At 39.8% G+C, this 19,599-nt stretch overlaps 1 protein-coding gene across 2 annotated transcripts; it reads left to right on the top strand.

Moving 5' to 3' along the window:
* The first annotated feature begins 6,162 nt into the window (after positions 1–6,162).
* Positions 6,163–14,621, top strand: LOC109201343 (matrix remodeling-associated protein 8). Of its 2 annotated transcripts, XM_025905791.1 has the most exons (7): positions 6,163–7,050; positions 9,895–10,233; positions 10,489–10,578; positions 11,946–12,284; positions 12,661–12,765; positions 12,932–13,185; positions 14,332–14,439. In XM_025905791.1, exons 1-6 carry the CDS (start codon positions 6,981–6,983, stop codon positions 12,961–12,963), a joined length of 975 nt encoding a protein of 324 aa, XP_025761576.1. In that variant the 5' UTR covers positions 6,163–6,980; the 3' UTR covers positions 12,964–13,185; positions 14,332–14,439. The 2 variants fall into 2 exon arrangements, with proteins under 2 accessions (XP_025761576.1, XP_019212525.1); XM_019356980.2 differs by lacking the exon at positions 12,932–13,185 and having other exon boundaries at positions 14,332–14,621.
* Positions 14,622–19,599: the final 4,978 nt, after the last annotated feature.

The following is a 19,599-nucleotide window of genomic DNA, read 5'->3' as shown; positions in this document are numbered from 1 at the left end:
CAACTTACCTCAGAATATATAAAGCATATAAACAATTACAGCAATATGATGCAACAAACACAGCAGTGCTACTAATCCAAAATACTCAAAGCTTCATAGAACTGAAACAAACATTTATTTTTAGCTCCATTCTGCTGCTGATACATACTTTAGGTTTCTGAACATTAAACTTGTTGCTGCCTTTCATAGTGTGTAACTTGAAGGCCCTGAGTACTTTCTCCCACACTGAAAACACTGGAATGATAAAATTGTTTGAACATTACCTAATAAGACTGATTCAGGACAGACAATTAGTTATTTTAAACTTTTCTAGCAGTCCAAGTGTAACTTATAAATACATGTTCATACTTTTATTCCACAATCAGAGAGAAAGAAACAGAGAGAGAGTGCAGGACAGACAGACAGGTGACAGTCTCAGGTGTATACACTGCTACAAAACAGCACAAGAGAAGGAGGATTTAGTGTTTGTGTTATTACGAGTGCTAAACAAGAAGAGTTCCAGATGGTCCAGTGGACACATGTGTGACTCCTGTGATTAAAGCATCTTTCTTTCAGCTTAACGAGTGAACCGTCAGCTCGTTCAAACACACGTTAAAGTCCGTTTGGCTCGACACCACCGAACAGAGGCAGCAATATAACATAGCTAACATTAACAGTGCAGTGAATCCTGCTTGTGCCGTCATATTCAGGACTGCAAACCGAGCAGCATCACTGACTTTCAGCTTGTTGTGTTTGTGGATGACTGACTTTAATTATCCATAAAATCATCACATTCTCTGTAATATTAAAGTAAACTACTGTGCGGCGTATATTTTAAAAACTTTAAAACCAAGTTAGTACAAACATCCCTAATGTCACATAACTTTGCCGACATATGGCCAACAGTAATGTTTTAATTTTCTTTGCTACTAAACATTTGCACATAAGCAGTGTTGGGTAAGTTACTTAAAAAAGTAATTAATTACTAATTACTTTGTCAATATTGTATTTAAAATACTTATCTAATTACTGTGTCAGAAAAGTAACTTAGTTACTACATAAGTATTTAACTAAATACTTCTTAAAATCCATATAAACCTTGAGTGGACAAACAATAGAAATTAAACCCTTTAAATAATAAATACATTTTTTTAAAGACGGAGACTCTACAGTACGCAGCGGTAGCATCTCTTCCACAATGTAGCCTGCAATCATTATTTTAAGCTCATCTTGAGACGCTTTCACTGCTGCTGAAGTAAAATCACGTTTTGCTGCTTAGCAGGAGTTGCCGCGGTGTTATCCATGGATGATGAACAGGAATCACTCAGAAGTGTTCGTCTATGCTCTGTGTCAGGTGCTTCAGTAGATTACTCGTGCTATTAACAGCAGCCGATAGTTTTTTCTTCCCAGCACATAGCTTACATATTGCTGTAATGTTCTTGTCTGCTTGTTTCAGAAAAGTGAAGAGACGGGAATATGTCCATGTCATAAAACAGCCACTCGCTTCAGCCGAGTCCGACATCTTCCGCTGTAGAATACGACTATGCAGCAAACTGGCGTAAAATGACGTGCAGCTGCACTACAGCGATGTTAAAGCGGCAGAGTTTACTTCTACGTTTAGAAGATAAATTGTTGAAATTAAATAATGATATTCAGCAAGTTTAATTATTTTACAATGTAACACAATTACATTGTAAGTAACTGTAATTAAAATACCTAAAAATGAACAGTAATTAGTTACTCTACTTTTTCAGTGGAAAAGTAATTTAATTACAGTAATGCGTTACTTAGTAACACGTTACAACCAACACTGCACATAAGTTACATAAGATTCTGTACTTTTAAAAGTTTACTCTTCGGCCGCTCCGCTTCCTCCGTTTGTTTCGGCAAAATTATCCACACCCACCGCGGCGCTATAAATTGTGGGATATGTTGGGCCACGAAGTCTACAGCACCACATCCTTCAAATTCAGGGAAATAAAGGCCGCATTTCGAGCAGCCTTTGAATTGGGACAGCCTTCGCCGTATCGCTGTGATGTAATCGGCCTTAAAATGCGGCCTTTAAGGCTGCAGACCCTGAATTGGAACAGCCTTACACTCGTCTCTCTGTAACGATGTGCCACCGGATGTCCGCCTGTTGAAACTACATTGTGCAGAAGATGGACTACAAAACAAACATCTTACTTCGTCACAATGTGTTTTAACCCTGTTGTACAAACGAGAACAGCCTGTTAAAAAGTTCCCTTCATTACAACATTTGAATGTTAAAGAAGAAGGACCCTAAATGTACATTTGGGGTCAGATTTACTAACATGTGCAGCAGCTCAAAGACGTCTTTTCAAGTTAAAAAGCTGCTGGATTTACTGAAGAGACTCAGTGTCAGTTTGTGACTCAAAGATATGACATATTTATTTGTAAGAGTTTCACTTTCAGGAGAAGAAGATTTAAATGAGTGACACAAATGTAAATTACAAAGTCTGTGCCGCACAATTTACTGCAAATTGCACAAAATCTACCGCCGTAAGAAATCCTGTCTTACTCCTGCTGTGGTTGTGATAGTGATAATTTTGGACTCTCCACACTGAAATTATCATAGTTTTACTGGCTTATATAAATGTTCTTGTGATAGTTAGGACCAGTGCCTGCCGGTCCTAGCCTGTTTGGCGCCCTGGGCGAACACTCCCACTGACTCTGATTCTGATTGTTTCAGGATGACCTGCCATTATCCAATGACACATCTGCTTACCTGTATCTTTTGCTCGTTTCTCCTCCTCTTCTTTTCTCTTTTTCCTAAACTGAGGACCTGATGGCTTTGAATGTTTCTTGTCCATCTTGGTTTTAATTTTGCACTCCAGTATGAACACCCATCCCCCAACCCGAGAATCACCACAACATAACCTAACAGACCTACACCTTAGTTCACAGATTCACTTTGTCTAAGGTTTATTTCTTGGATTTCGCACAACCAGATTCAAATCATGAATACGTAACGGGCTTGGATTTACAACATTATGAATGAAATGTGCTCTATTTGGAAGCAGCCGCCCCCCCTCCCCTTTCGACGGGTTGTGTGTGAGACTTTAAATCATCAAACTATAAAAATATAAATCTTAAATTGTTATTGAGCCCTTTACCCCGAGTCCTAAAGTGTATATTTATTTTCTTACTCTTCTTATATTTATCGTTTGTTTACTTGCACTGCTGTAACTGGAGCCTCGTTGTCTTGTCTCTCTATATACTGGACTGTATGTAGCATAGATGACAATAAAGTTTACTTTGACTTCAGCAGTGTGAAGAGGAGAAATATTTTACTGCTATTATTTGCTGCTATTTTTATAATCATCATTACCATTTCATTATTAATAGTGATGTTGCATTCAGATGCATTCAGATGTTCAACTATATTGGTAGGTTGAGTTGAATTTATAATCTTAAATGTTTGTATGCAGACGGCATGGTGAAAGAAAAGGCCCCACGTAGAGTAACTCTGTGCCAAAGTAAGACAGGAAGTTATATGTTTTTGAAGTTACATGCTTCTGCAGAAGTGAAACTGAAAGCAGAGTCTGAGTGCAAGCTAAGAGCAGGTTATTTTATTATGCATTTATCTTTGATTAAGCTTTGATTAAGATTTAAGTAGTTGTATTAGATTGAAACATTTGTTTTACATATTTTACATAGAAGTTAAGATCATTACACACAGGATAGCCTTAGCCTGGTTGCTTAAGATGAGGTCAACTAAGGTGCAGAGAGCATATGCAAACTCTGTGCACGCACAAGACAGACATACACACATGCACACACATAGTTTCAGTTGTGCTGGCCTTCTGTCTAGTGGAAAGGTTACAAGGTTTAGCCGATGAAGTGAAGGGTGAAATAAAGGACAGCACACACACACCCACATACACACACAGTATTAGATTCATTTATATAGGTAAGAGTTTAATTATGTTTTGCTTGCGACTGCAAAGTTGTGTCTGCATGAGTGACATTTTGTGCAGAACGTGGGCCTGATGTTCCAGAAGATAAGCCTGGGCAGGATGGTGACAGGAAGCACCTGGGGTCGAGCCGAAGACAATGTTCTTTTTTAAAACTGTGTTCAAAGTTAACTGAATGTTTGTGGTTTTGGAGTGACGTATGCTTTGTTTGAGTTGGCCTGGCAGCAGGCAGACTGCCAACCCTATAAAGCCTTTGTCTGACTATTGTAAGACAGTTCAATACTGATTGGGTTGTTGAACTCACACATGTGTATCCATTAAAATGCCGTCTAATTGCACACGGCCGGATCAGTGGTGGTTATTTTGGATTCCTCCTCAATATTTTTGAACCTTAACAGCAGCAAGCAGGCACACCGAGGGCTCTCGTGCTCAGTTTTCGCGTATAGAATTTCGAAAAGACTGAAACGTGGACATATTTATTATAGATGCACTGAAGCTAATCGAGATATTTACTGTCAATCTGTGGCTGTGATTAATCACTTTACTGTAAACTGTATTAACTAGTAACTTTATTGGTCCTGACAGAAGCTAATCTTTCTGTCTCAACATCGTTTAAACAGTAACAGCTTTACTCCAATATAAGCTAACGTTTACACCGTAACTTTAAGCTAGCACCATAAAGACGGTAAAACACGTAATAATATCTACAAATGCATCTTAAAGCTGTTATATTAGCACTCGCTGTATTACTAACATAACCACATTAACATTATTGACACTCGCTGACTTTTAATAGTCATTCTATAAATGCTGTCCGGTTAAATGGTCTTACCTGTAACACTGCTGTATCCACCGGATTCCAGCCAGAGTGGATTCTGGAGTCTTCCCACGCTCCTGTTAGTGATCCTCCATCTGGATGGATGATAACAACCTTCTGAACAATCTAGCAGGTGGATGGCCCATATCTGTGGGACTGATTTCTGCTAATAACGCCCATTGTATGGACTGATAACAGCCGAAGCGGGTGAATAAAGTCACCCAGTCGCTAGCTGTGCCATTACCCAGCATACACCTCTCCCTCCATAAATGCAATAAACGATACAAAAGTAATAGCCTATAATTAATTTATCTGCTGTATCTGCTGTTTCTCAGGTAGTTGTTTACATTATATAATATATTGTGTTCAGTATACGTCACTACAATGTGATTTCGGAAATGTATAAATATACGGACAACAGGCTCTTCCGCGGCAATCTCTTGTCGTCAATAAACAACGTTTAGGGAGCTCTATAGTATTCAATAGGAGGACCCTGCACGTCAATTCTCGACGCGAGGGGGGTACCCTGCGCGTCCATAAGTGAAGCAGATTGAGTCTGACCATGCATCACACATTTGACAAGTTGGGAGTGAGAACACAACAGGTAGATAATATATCAATTATAATAGTTTGTATGATGAATCTTAATCAAAGAGCCATTTTTGGCCGGGAACACAAAACTGTTTAAAATGAAAGGAGCACAACATCAGGGCTAAAAGATTATATCCTCCTGAGAGTACTGTATCAGGCATTTGTATAGAAATTTCTATATCTTTGACTTATTTGAGCTACCCTGCTAAAGTCCCGATGAGCTCAACAGATGAGATCCTGGCCTTTCCACTGATTAATTGGCCCGTTTTAGCTCCAAAGAGGGAGAAAGTCACAAAAAATGTTGAACTGTGAGATGCTTTTTTTCCTAAAATTAATTATGAAGCCTTCCATTTAGCCCGGTCAGCTGGGTAAGCTCTATGGAAGAGTCGGTTAGGTCTTTGAGTCATTAAATTAAAAGATTGTCTGTTTTTAAAGGACTTATGAAGGGGGCAGTCTTCTCTCTATTATAGTGCTGCAGCATCATCTAAAACTAGCACATGTTTGAAATTTTAATCAGGTGAAATCCTTTGAATATATTACTTCTTTCCTTTTTCAGTTTCCATTTAATTTTTCCAGAATGACACCTGATCACTAAAAAATGGTTAATTTTAAAGTGTTCACTGAGTGGCAGCACAGAGAAACTGGAAAACCTTCCTTCACCAGTGCTCCTGCTGACATGTTTCCATTTCCATCAGCTCAGTGGAGCAAAGATAAACCCCTAAATGAGAGATGCCTTCCTTATTTTAGTCAGAAATATAAAATCGGTTTGTTTTTGTTTTTATCATATTCATCAAGGCTTATGGGTTTTCTCTCTCTACATTATGTGCATGTATTTTTTGCTTTCTCTCTGTGGTTTAGGTTTGGTTGAGCAGACAAGGCTCCATCTTTGGGTGAAGCTGCTATCATCTGCTCTTTGGTCTATGCACTTGTTGCTCATTCATTAACCACCCCACAAGGACGCAGCTTGTGCATAAAGTCTGCATATCCAGTGCAGTAATCAGGCTCCTCAATGCATGTGTTTATATACTTTTTTCCAATGACGTCTCTCTGGCTTTCCAATGTTCTCTGTGTGGCTGAGGAGCTGTCCCAAGCCATGGATCTACTTACCTGCCAAAGCCAAGCTTTAAATTACAAGATGTCTCCCCTGAAACATTGTCTACCTCTGCCAACTGCCTACCCTGCTTCCTATGACCTCCAGCACCTACTGAGAGTGAAACTGTTCCCACTACCCTCACAAAAAAGCTAGTTTCTTTTTAAGAGTTTATAAATGTACATTTCCTTTACACCCTGGGAGATCATATAATATGAAACACGCACACACACACGCACACACGCACACACACCAGGTAACAAACACTACAGGACCAGTTTGACCAGAAGATTGGAAGACACACATGCCTCTTTTCCACCCACACAGAGCTGCTGAGTATCCAGATCACTCACATACTTCAAAAGCCTTAAGAAGAGATAGAAGAGATTATTATCCAGCATTAGTATCTGAATCTGGAATCATTTCTATTGAAACTAGACTTTCATCTTAATTTAAACCTTAAATTTAATCTCAGGTAGTCAGGTTTAAACTCAGGTTCAGTTATTCACTGAAAGTACCAACAGACTCAGACATTTAGAACAAACTAAGATCATCGGTGCTGGAGGAAATGTCTGCTGTGACTGCATCACTCTGCTCAACTTTGCTGTTATTCAGTCTCTGCATGTTTACCTCTGCAGGTGAGTTTTACCTGTCAGGAACTAAATGAGATTTCAATGACAGATGTGTCAGTGTCATGTGTTGTAGTTTCAGGAGTCAGTACAAAACTACAAAGCTTTGTGTAGCTGTCAAAGTCTGCCAAGTCTGTTTTTTAGAGGTTTGAACCTGTAAAAATATTTGTTATACATATATTGTTCTAGTTTTCTGCACATTAACTTGTTTAAATGTATGAGAGATTCCATCACCTTCATGTCTGTTGCCACTGTAGCATTATTTATCATATATTATACAGTGATTGAAATCTGTAAGAAGTTACATTATTGAAAACTGTGTGTGTTGACCTGTTAAGCAGAGCTCAGTGCTCTCTGATCTCATCTCGACTCTCACTGGCTGTTGTAGAAGTGAACAGACTGACCTTTATTTTTATTTAACCTTTATTCATACATGTAGTCCCATTGAGATGCAAGAGAGATCTGTTCCACACAACCATATTAAAATTACAACAATAAAACAAATACAAAAATAGCTAAATTTGTCTACTGTACACAGTAATATCATGACAAAAAAAATCCTAGTGATGATTTCACAAAAACATTTAGACATGTTTTGAAGTGAAATGAGAGAGCTTCAAATTCTCCTGTAATGTATTTCATCAAGATGGGGCAGAATAGGTAAATTCCTACTTTCCAAGCTCTGTGCCAACTGCATGTAATCATGTCCCAAGACTGCAGTCTATGACTAAAATGTCTGTGCAACATGTACTCTGATAAATAAGAGGGCAGTAAACTAGAAATATATTTAGCAGACAAAGTGTAAATAGTAGATAAAGTGATACCAACAAATCATCCTGCATAAGGCCAAAGAAGACCAATCAACCAGAGAAAACAGAGTACTGGTTAAATATGACCTATCTCCGAGCGCGAGGTTACTCAGGCAGTTAAACAACTCCTTGGTGGCAGAGCTCCTGGGGTGGATGAGGTCCGCCCTGAGTAGAGCAACTGCTCCTCCACATTGAAAGGAGCCAGTTGAAGTGGTGGTTCGGGTATCTGACAAGGATGCCACCTGGGCGCCTCCTGGGCATCTGTGCTGAGTATGACCTGGAAATCCTGAGGTCAAAATGGGAGACAACCCATTTTGACCAGAAAGAAGGAACATGAGAAGATCGAGAAATACCAAGGGCTCAGAGAAGAGCTCGAGAAAATGTGGAGGGTGAAGGTAACGGTGGTTCCTGTGGTAATCGGAGCACTAGGTGCGGTGACTCCCAAACTAGGCGAGTGGCTCCAGCAGATCCCGGGAACAACATCAGAGATCTCTGTCCAAAAGAGCGCAGTCCTGGGAACAGCTAAGATACTGCGCAGGACCCTCAAGCTCCCAGGCCTCTGGTAGAAGAGCTGAGCTTGGAATAAATCTGAATCTGGAATCATTTATCTCTCTCTCTCTCCACACATATATATATATATATATATATATATAATATATATATATAATATATATATATATATATATATATATATATATATATATATATATATATATATATATATAATATATATATATATATATATATACATATATACATACATACATATATATATATATATATACATACATACATATATAATGTGTGTGTGTGTGTGTGTGTGTGTGTGTGTGCGTATATATATATGTGTATATATAAAATATAAGACACTAGCTCAACTGTGATATATGCAGTCAGCAGTCAGGTGCAAGAAGAAAGGAGACGAACTGGCAGGACCAGCTGACTTTTTGGTGTTGAGGCTCTTCAAATCCTTCCATACCCCTTTCACTGTAAAGGGTGCAAAGAAAATAGTATGAGTAACCAGGGAACTACTAGCAGAGTTGTATGCAAGAGGTTTACTATTGGATACTGTGCTAAACAAAGAACAAGAAGCAATGAAGTGTTTGTTGAAACAATTGAGCATTTCAGTTTTGTTTGGCACAAGAGTGGAGTCAATACTTAAGAAAGGAGGTGGCTCTGAGGAATGAGAGCTGGCAGAAAGAGACTATAGTTTGCCAAAACCTCCTCAGGTCATTTAGACTGTCAGTGTTTAAAGTAAAAAAATAGTCACATTTCGCCTTCCTGATGGAGGCAGTAAACCGATTACACTGCTGACGAAAACGTTGGCAATAGCATCAGATCTGTACTTTCTCACGGCTGCTCAGACCTGGTTTCTCTATGTAGGAGACCAGCCAGTTCAGAACTGAACTGAGGGATGTCCTGACATTTCACTCTGATGTGGCAAAAATGTTTGTCCACAAAGTACATAAAACTCTCCTGGGAATATTTCCAAGCTAAATTGACATTGTCAATCAGTTTAATACCAACCCAGTTAAAACTGACTAAGTCATGAAGAAAAGCTTGCTCACTGTAAAGCTTCATTTTTATTTATTTATTTTTATTTATTTATTTAATTTTTTTTTTTTTTTTTTTGATCATGTGGGGGTTGGAGCGTGAGATTTTGGTGTCTCTCACAGCACCAACTATGCAGTGATGATTAAGGCCACTGGTAAAAACTACTAATGTGGAAAACTTATGCTGCACATTGGTTACAAAGAGATCAATAAGAAGGAGGAGGTTTGAAGTGTTGGCTTTAAATTATTAGTGTAAAATTTAACAATGTGCTGGGGGACGCAGATGGAGACTGACAGGAGCCAACAACTGTCAAAGACTTTTCTAAACAAATTAATACTTAAGGCCAAAATTTTAAATTGCTTAGTTGCAGATCTAGAGAGCAACACTTGAGCAGCAAGACAGACCTTCACATAAACTGCCACACAATCACCTTTTCTTGGACAGTCTGAGTGGTAAATGTTTAATCCATCAGTTCTGTGTTGTTTTTCAGACCACACAATCATCACTGCTGTGCCTGGAGAGGACGTCACTCTGCCATGTCAAACTCAAAATAACATCATCAGACATGTACAGTGGTGCAGAGCTGACCTGGAAGATGAAGAACTTGTCCTTTTATATCACCATGGACGACTTGTTCCAGATTACCAGCATCCATCTTTTGAGAACCGGGTGGATCTGAAGGACAGACAGATCACTGATGGAGACGTGTCTTTGATTCTGAAGGATGTGACCACTGCTGATAGTGGAACATATAGGTGTCGTGTCATCCAGAGAGGCAGACAACATATGAAGCTCATCAGCATCATCTACCTCAGAGTTGGTCCTCCAAGTGAGTGAGGAGTTCAGTGTGTTTAGGATCTTTGGCTCTTTTCAAAAAAATCATCTTTAAATTCATGGGGGACTCCATCATCTGCATGTTAGTTGCTTGCTACAGCAGCATTATTTATTATATATTATACAGTAAGAGGAAAAAATGTCAGGTAGCCACTGGTTGTGATCTTAGCCAGATCCTTATTAACACTTTTCTGTTCGGCTGGGTTCATTTGTTTTAGAATAAAGGTTCTTCTTTTGTTTCGACTTGCAGAAGGCCGTGGTATAGATCCTGTTTTCTTCAACACAGTGGACTCTGCAGCAGAGGTACCTGACTCACAACAGGACACTCTTACAGGCACAGGTACATTTAAACAACTCTTTCATTCAACTACTTGAACATTACTCAGATCGCTTCCCCAGGGTGACTAATTGTTTTTCTCCTCTTTCTTTGTGAGCGCTGAATTCAGTATCAGCTTCAGGAATATTCCCCTCTGAAACTCTACAGTGTGAGAAACTTGTTTAAAAAAAGTTTGAACTGGCGCTGCTCTTCTCTCGGGGCTGCACATTGACAGTTTTAGGCAGGTTAAATTAAATACAGCTATTTTAGCTCTCATATGAAACTTTGAAATCACTTCTCAATCAAACAAATCATGCAAAACAAGAACAGAGAAAGTCACCTACCGACACACACATGTAGCAACAAACACTACTGGACCAGTTTGACCAGAAAGCTGAGAGACACATACCTCTTTACTAATCACACAGAACTGCTGAGGATCCAGTTCGCTCACATATTTCAAAAGCCTTAGTGATTATTATCCAGCATTAGTATCTGTTAGGGTACCTGGGTCATTAACCCAGTGGTTTCAGTTTTGTATCTTTTATTTGTTTTCTCATCTTAGTTTATTATTGTGAAGCTTTTGGGTTCTGTTTTGCATTTCTATTTCCCCCAGTTCTTCTTGGTGTGTGATTATGTAGTTCTTAAGTTTTGCTTTTCATACTCCCTCTGTTCTGTGTCTGCCCTGGTCTCACGTCTCTTGGTTTTGCTTCCTTTGTCTCGTTAGCCCTGATTTGCCCCAGCTGTGTTTTCCTCCTGTCTCTCGTTCCCTGATTGTCGCACTGTGTATTTAAGCCCTGTGTTTCTCTGTGACTGTGTTGTGATCTAACCTCATCTTGCTGTGTGTTCGGTCTGTCTGCTTAAGGTTGTTTTGGATTCTCAGTTTTTTTTACTTTTTTGAGTTCAGCATTAAACCTGTTTTGAGTACACGTGTCTGCACTTTGGGTCCTCCATGTCATCACTCATCCCTGCACACAGCCGAGTCATGACAGAATCTGAACCTGGAATAATTTCTATGGAAACTGGACTTTATTTAAACCTTAAATTTAATCTCAGGTAGTCAGGTTTAAACTCAGGTTCAGTTATTCACTGAAAATCCCGACAGACTCAGACATTTAGAACAAACTGATTGTTAGTCAGCCTTTTAATTTTTACCTTTGCAGGTGAGTTTTACCTGTCAGGAGCTAAATGCCATTTCAATCACAGATCAAGAGAAAGAAACAAGCAGAATTATTTAATATTGATTCAGTTTATCTGTGCATGTTTATTGCTTGTGTATGTATGTAGAAGAGTGTAGAAAGGCTCAGTGGTGTATGATCTTCACTCTGGCTGTTGTAGAAGTGAATAAAATGACCTTTAACCTCTCTGCTCTGTGTTGTTTCTTCTTTCAGATCACAAAATCATCACCGCTGTGTCTGGACAGGACGTCACTCTGACATGTCGAGCTCAAGCCCACATCGTCATAGTTGTAGAGTGGAGCAGAACTGACCTGGAAGATGAAGAACTTGTCCTTTTATATCAGCATGGACGACTTGTTCCAGATTACCAGCATCCATCTTTTGAGGACCGGGTGGATCTGAAGGACAGACAGATAGCTGATGGAGACGTGTCTTTGATTCTGAAGAATGTGAGACAAGATGATGCTGGAACATACGAGTGTCGTGTCATCAAGAGAGCTGGAAAACCTTTGAAGCTCATCAGCATCATCAACCTGAGAGTTGGTTCTCCAAGTGAGTGAGGAGTGTTCAGTGTTTGTGAGATCTTCGGCTCTTTTAGCTCTGCTACCTTATTGCTCTTTAATGGCTCTTCATTCAGTATCACTGGGAGCCTTCTATTTTAGCCCAGCTGTGAATGATCTGTGTTGGTAAGAAGTGTTTGAATTAGTGTTTTCACGAAAGCCTTATTTTTATGCATTTACTGCTGCTCAGAAGAACACACATGGGGTTTAAAGCCTGGACAAAGACAATCTGAAATCTGTTCTTCTCTACGATGGAAAAATGTCTGAAAGTCACTGCCAGTGACGTCAGCCAGCTCCTCATCAAAACGTTTGTTTCACTGGGGTCGTTTGTTTTGGAATAAATGTTGTTCTTTTGATTTGACTTGCAGAAGGCCGTGGTTTATTCAACACAGTGGATGGTGCAGCAGAGATACCTGACTCAAAACAGGACACTCTTCCAGGGCCAGTGAATAACACCTCTCCTCCAGCTACAGGTAGATATGAGCAGCGCTTAGGAGTATTTTTTGAATTTGTTTCAACATATTACAATTTTAATAATTCTGTGCTCAGCTTTGCTGTCTCCAGTATCATTTAAATGCAGCCAGTTTCTTTTCCGATGTTTTTATCACTTTTCCCCAACACATCTGCATTTAATTCCAGATCCTTGTCTCTGTGTTGCTCTGTGTACCTAGCCTGGAACACCACAGTCGCTGTCTTCACAGTCTCTGCCCTCCTTTCTTTCACACAATGTTGTGATCCTAGTCTTTGCATGTGATTGGCCAGATGAAAATGAAGATGACATCAAGTCATTGTGAGCTGAGATTCTAGGTTCATCCAATTGTCACAAGAAGTCACCAGCAGGGACGGTACTTGTTGAGAGTCCGAATGGAAAGAAGGTGTTTCTGACTCTGGAGGTGTGGAACATGACTCAACTTATGCACCGACCAGAGAGCATGGGTCAAACGGGTGCTAGGCAGGGGTGCAAGGGGTCATCGGTGATGGCCTTCTTTTCCATGAGAAAGGAATATATGACGATCGCCTCCATGGGAGGCAGAAGGCAGCTAATGCTTTTTGGGTGTGGTTAATTGCCCTCTGCGCAGCCTTTCTGTTCTCAGTTGTGGCCCCTGTGTACCAAATACCAAAGCAGTAGAAGAGCATGCTCTCCACTGACGCACAGTAGAAGACCAGCTGCAGCGTCTGGTCTGGGTTATTCTTTCTCAGGACACGGAGGAAGTGCAGCCGCTACTGGGCCTTCTTTACCAGCACGTTGGTGTTGTGGGCCCAGGTGAGATTGGCAGAGATGTGGGTGCCCGACTATTGGAGCGTTTGGGGCCAGTTGATGAGGAAATATTTAATCAAGGATCAGGTTGAAGGTGGTCCAGTTTCATGGTAAAAATGTCTGGGATTATGGTGTTAAATGCTGAGCTGTAGTTCACGAAGACCATCTCCATGTAGCGCTTCCTGTGAGTGCTATAGGTCTGTAACCATGACCAGGGTGCTTGGAGGGGCATGTTTTATTGTTTTGTCAGATTGTCCTAGGTCATGGAGGAGTGTCAGTCTGTAGGACTGCTTGATGTATTTACATGGTCCAGTGTCCTCGCCCCTCTGGTAGGACACTTAATATTGGTGGAATTTGGGGAGTATAATTTTCACACATGCCTTATTAAAGTCCACAGCAACACGCTGGTTGCTCTCTGCTGTGGTCACACCTTTCCTTACCAGAATCTTTGTTGTGATCCTGGTGGTGTAATATCCAGCTTGGTAACTCCACCTAGGCATTGGGCTTTTCTGGATGGAGCCGAGATTAAGTTACAAACAGTAGACGACACTAACAGACAAAAAACATCACAGTAAATTTCTGATGAGTTAGAAACACACCTATTTAACAAATATTTTGATAATGTTCTTGTGCATTGTGTTTCTGTGCGCTGTTTTTAATATCCATCTTAAATCACTTTGTAATAGATTCTTGTCATAAAGTGCTACATTAATAAATTTTACTTACTTATTTCACTCACCTACCTGACAGCTGACACCCCACATCTGTTTCTTACCTGCAGGTCAGCCAGGAGGAACCAAATGGCTGGATCTGTTGGAGGTTTATGTTGGAATAAGTGTTCTAGAAGCTTCTTTTGTTCTTATTGTTGTTAATACAATTATTACAGTTGTTGTTTGTGTTATTTCACTTATTGTTTGTATAAATAAAATTAAATGAGGGTTCATACCAATCCTGAAAGATGCTGACCAGCTATTAGTCCACAGATGAATTTAGATGTCAGTCATTCAGAATTCGGGTCTCACTCCCTGACATGACAACGCAAACAGTGTATGTGATGATCTGAGTGTAGATGATGTTCTGTGGCTCATAGACAATCGTTAATGTGCCTGATTATTCAGGATCCATTGATCAACTATAACTGAATGACATTTGGCATGGTTTAGAGTTCATAGAGGTTGTATAGGAAAGTGTATGATATGCTTCAAAACAGACTTGTTTTCATCTTGGTCTAAAATATGAACTCTGTGTGACTCTTTCACTCTCAAGTGAATGAAGTCTGTGTAACAATCCTCTTTAAGTGAGGGTTGTTGGGGGTTTTTTTTTAGGTAACAAGTTTTCATAATCATTTAAGTCAGTCTAGTTTACCAAAGGTAACCAAAGAGTGTTTAAAGTGTTATATGAAAGTAAAGAACCATGTAGTTTTACACTGACACGTTTCTCTCCCTGATCTCTCGATAGCCTCTTATCTAACTTTTGTTGCAGAAAAGCTAAATAATATAAATTCTGTGAGGTTCTACATCAAGTGCAATGCCTTTCTTTTTTGTCTGTTTTTCTGATGTACCATGAAATGAAAGCTTTTATTTATTTTAAGGAGAAACTGAGGTGTAGCTTCTCCTGGTAATAACCTGGTAATATTAACAATAAAAACCAAATTTTTGTGTCTCAAAGTACCAAAAAAAAAATTAAAATTGATGGCTGATTTTTTTAGGGTCTTTTTTTCTCCAGTTGTCTTAATTTTTTAACAACACACTGAACAGCTTGTTTGGATATGTTTTTGACTAGTAGCTCATTGGTAATCAACTTCTTGGTGAACAAAAAATATTTTATCTGTCTGTGTTTTCTTTGACACTTTTTGTAGGTTCAGCTAAAGCAATGGGAACGTGTTTATGGCAACAGATTGCTAATAAGAAGCTGCCTAAAGATCCATCCATGTTCCTCTTTTTATCCAATACAGGGCCACAGGGGTTTGTGTGAGGACTGGAATGATGATTCCTAGTCAGATTAATGAAACAGTAACCCCCCCCCCAAAAAAAAAGAAAGACAAAACAAACAAAATAAATTATGTTACATGGAACCTATTTCTCAGCAATTTTATTACCAATTAGTTTTTCCCTTTCTTCTGGTGTAAATCTGAAGAACAGGAGAAAGACAAGCAGCAGGTTCAGTGTGAGGAAAATTTCTGAATCAAACATCATTCACCTGTCACCGACATGACCTGGTGACAAGACAAAAAGTTTCTTCTTCCTGTGCTGAGAAACCCTGATGAATGAACTCAGCAGCTAAATATTTCCTTTCTTTTGTTTTCATTAATATTTTTAAATATTTGTTTTTGAATTAACGGAAAATAAAACCCAACATGATGTAGCTTCTAGCTTTAACAGTGTTTAGAATAAATCTCTCTACTCAAGTCTTCTGGTGCAGGGGGTTGGGAAGCTCATCTGTAACTGAAAGGTTGCTGGTTCGATCCGCCTGCTCTCTGTCCTGGTCGTTGTGTCCTTGGGCAAGACACTTCACCTACTGCCTACTGGTGATGGCCAGAGGGGCTAGTGGTGCGATATGGCAGCCTCGCTTCTGTCCCAGGGCAGCTGTGGTTACAACTGTAGCTTGCCTCCACCAGTGTGTGAATGTGAGAGTGAATGAATAGTGGAATTGTAAAGCGCTTTGGGTGCCTAGAAAAGTGCTATATAAATGCAATCCGTTATTATTATTATCATCTTCTCAGTTCTTCTGTTGTCATGTTTTCATTTGGGAATGCCAGGTAGAAAAAATTCCTTATAAAGGGTGAATGTGACCCTAACTGTGACCATGAACATGCTGCCTGAGTGGAGTCACACCAGAAACTACCCTCCAGTTTCCAAGTGTTTATGAAAATAGTGTGAGACTTAAAAACCAAATGAGCTTCCTTTAGTATCAGAAATCTCTGTGATCCTGCTCTGTGTTCACTCAGTAACAGATGTTGTACAGTCCTTTCATTTGTTTTGTTTCTTTATTGTTAATAATTATTATATTGTAATCGGAAGATTGCTGGTTCGATCCCCGGCTTGGACAGTCTCGGTCGTTGTGTCCTTGGGCAAGACACTTCACCCGTTGCCTACTGGTGGTGGTCAGAGGGCCCGGTGGCACCAGTGTCCGGCAGCCTCGCCTCTGTCAGTGGGCCCCAGGGTGGCTGTGGCTACAACGTAGCTTGCCATCACCAGTGTGTGAATGTGAGAGTGAATGGGTGGATGACTGTATATGTAAAGCGCTTTGGGGTCCTCAGGGACTAGTAAGGCGCTATATAAATACAGACCATTTACCATTTACCATTTACCACAGGCCAATAAAGTTTAAAATCTGTTTAGCTTTTTTTTTTTTTTTGTAACGCCAATAGGTTTCCTATTCAGGCACTTGCAGAGGGGGGGGCGGGGCTAGAGCACCTGCCCCTTTCCTGATTGGTGCCCCAAGTTCCATTTTTTGGATGCAATATCTTTTTAAGGGGTTGGAACAAAAACATTTAACTATTAATCACAAATATGCTAAATAAAAGGACCTGGCTTGCATCAGTCACATGACTACATTAACCAAAGCTCACCCTTTGATGGCAGAGCGCGCTGGTTACGAGCCGGAAACAAGCTCGCGTCCTCATTTTTAATTTTATTTTTTTTTTGCATGTCCTATTTGAAACTTTAGCAATCAGAATTATTGTCTGAAGGCCAAGAAGGATGCCCATTGGATTTATTTTACCAAGTGGAATATTATGGCTTTGCTATATTGGTCCACGTGATTGACCTTTGTTATTATTATTTATTCATTTATTTTAAGTTTTGGATCATGTTTTTAAGTTAGAAGTTTTGCCGCTGGCCTTTCCAAAACACTTTGTTTATAGTCTCACAGAACACACCAAGCCTTTTGTATCCTGGTTTACACTTAAGACCTTTGCCATCATCCATGATCCTCTTGGAGCAATAGTGTCTGCAATCAAGATATTATCTCCAGGTATAAGACGTCCTTTAGTCCTCATCCATTTTTGTCTTTCATGCATCAGAGGTAGGTACTCAGAAAGCCATCTCTTCCAGAACAACTCTGCCAGGTACTGTACCAGTTTCCACATGAAGATCACTTGGATCAAATACCAATCATAAGGGCAATGACACAAAGGCAGAGGCGCATTAAAGTTCCATTTGATGCCATCCTGAACAAAAGCATTTTGAATTTTAGCATGGTTCAGCTCAGTCAACCTCTCTTTCAACTCTCGATTTGCACCAACAAAATTTGTATTATTACCAGATCTGATGGTCAAAACTGGGCCTCATCCACAGATAAACCTTGGAACAGCATTTACTCAGGATTCTGTATTAAGGGTATATGCAATGTCCAGATGTACTGCACGACTGGTCAAACAAGTAAAAAACTCCATACCTTCTAAGGAGACCTCGTCCTCTTTTAACACTTATAGGCCCAAAGTAGTCTACTCCAACATTTGGGAATGGAGCCATGACTGTCAGGACAATCTTTGTGCAGATCTGCCATCTTTTGTTCAACAAACTTTCCTCTGTTGCATCTACACATGGTACAACAAGAGATGATTTTGCTGGCAGCCGAATTTACATTTACTATCCAGTATTTTTGTATTAGTTTTGACAGCATGTGCGCTCCACCTGCACGTCCCAACTTTTGATGGATATAGCGCAAAATTAATGTTGACACATGCATATCTCTGTTGCAGGATGTTTTGCTTCCACAGGCATGGCTGCTTTATTCAGGCTGGAGCCAATCATGTGTAAACTGCAGTCTCATCAGTTTTGAACAAGATGCTACCTTTCTTTATGCGACTACACTAGTTATGAACTGCAACTGTTTATGCTGGATCTGTCCTCTCCTGTACTCTGTGCTTTAGTTTATAGGCCTCCTCACCTTAACAAAGACTTCATCAAGGAAGTTTCTGAATTTCTATGTGTGACATTGCCAACCACTGAGAGGCTTCTAATCCTTGGCAACTTCAATATTCATATGTGTTGCCCCTCTAAACCTTTGGTTAGGGAATTTTTACAACTCTTGGACTCATTTAACCTGACCCAGTCTGTCAACGGCCCTTCACACAAGCAGGGCCCCACTCTTGACCTCATCTTGTCATCTGGGTTCTCAGTGATCTGCGTTGAAGTGATTGATGTGTCCATCTGATCATATTTTTTTTATTTAATATTTCCACCCCTCACTCATCCTCCAAACAAACCCAGGCCCCCACTCTTATATGCTCTATAACACCTGAAACTGCTCCCCAATTCTCAGCTGGCTTTGCTGCATCTCCTTCATCACCTTTGATGAAAGTTCTCCTCATTGCAATAATCCTGATGAGCTTCTTGCATGTTTTAATTGTGCTTGTACAAACATAATGGCTTTCTCCATTTGCTCCTCTAAAATGTAGATGGAAGAAATCTAAAACTCAGTCTTGGCTAAAGAAGGTCACTCGTGCCGTCAGACAGGAAAGCAGAATGAAAATGGAAGAAAGATAAGCTCCACGTTTATTATCAAGTGTTTAGAGATTGTTTACATAACTATCAGCACACCATCAAGGTAGAAAGAGCAAATTATTTCTCCAAGATCATTACTAAGAATTCTGGTAATACTGAATTCTATTCAACACAATCAACTCTGTCCTGCATCCCACCACTTCAGGCATATCTGCCTCACACACGTCTGAGGATTTTCAAAAGTTCTTTACTAAAAAAATTGATAATATCCAAGCACATATCCCACTCGCATCCCAACACCCCTCTGAACCACCTACATGTTCATTCCTTTTCTCAGAATTTAAACCAGTTTCATTATCCCATCTTACTGATATAATAATGCACATAAAACCAACGACGTGTCCCTTGGATGTGTTACCTACACCATTTCTCAGAGATGTGCTAAAGATAGTCGGCCATCCTCGCTATTGTAAATGGCAGTATCTCAAATGGAACTGTTCCTGACTTGTTTTAATAAAAAAAAAAAACTGGTTTGGTTTCAGTTCTTGGCAATTTTAGACCAATCTCTAAGCTGCCATTTTTGTCTAAGGTTCTTGAGA

Source organism: Oreochromis niloticus, linkage group LG3 (assembly GCF_001858045.2).
Source record: "Oreochromis niloticus isolate F11D_XX linkage group LG3, O_niloticus_UMD_NMBU, whole genome shotgun sequence".
NCBI classification, from domain to species: domain Eukaryota; kingdom Metazoa; phylum Chordata; class Actinopteri; order Cichliformes; family Cichlidae; genus Oreochromis; species Oreochromis niloticus.
The sequence above is the reverse complement of the archived record's forward strand: the minus strand, read 5'-3'. Positions and strand labels throughout refer to the sequence as shown.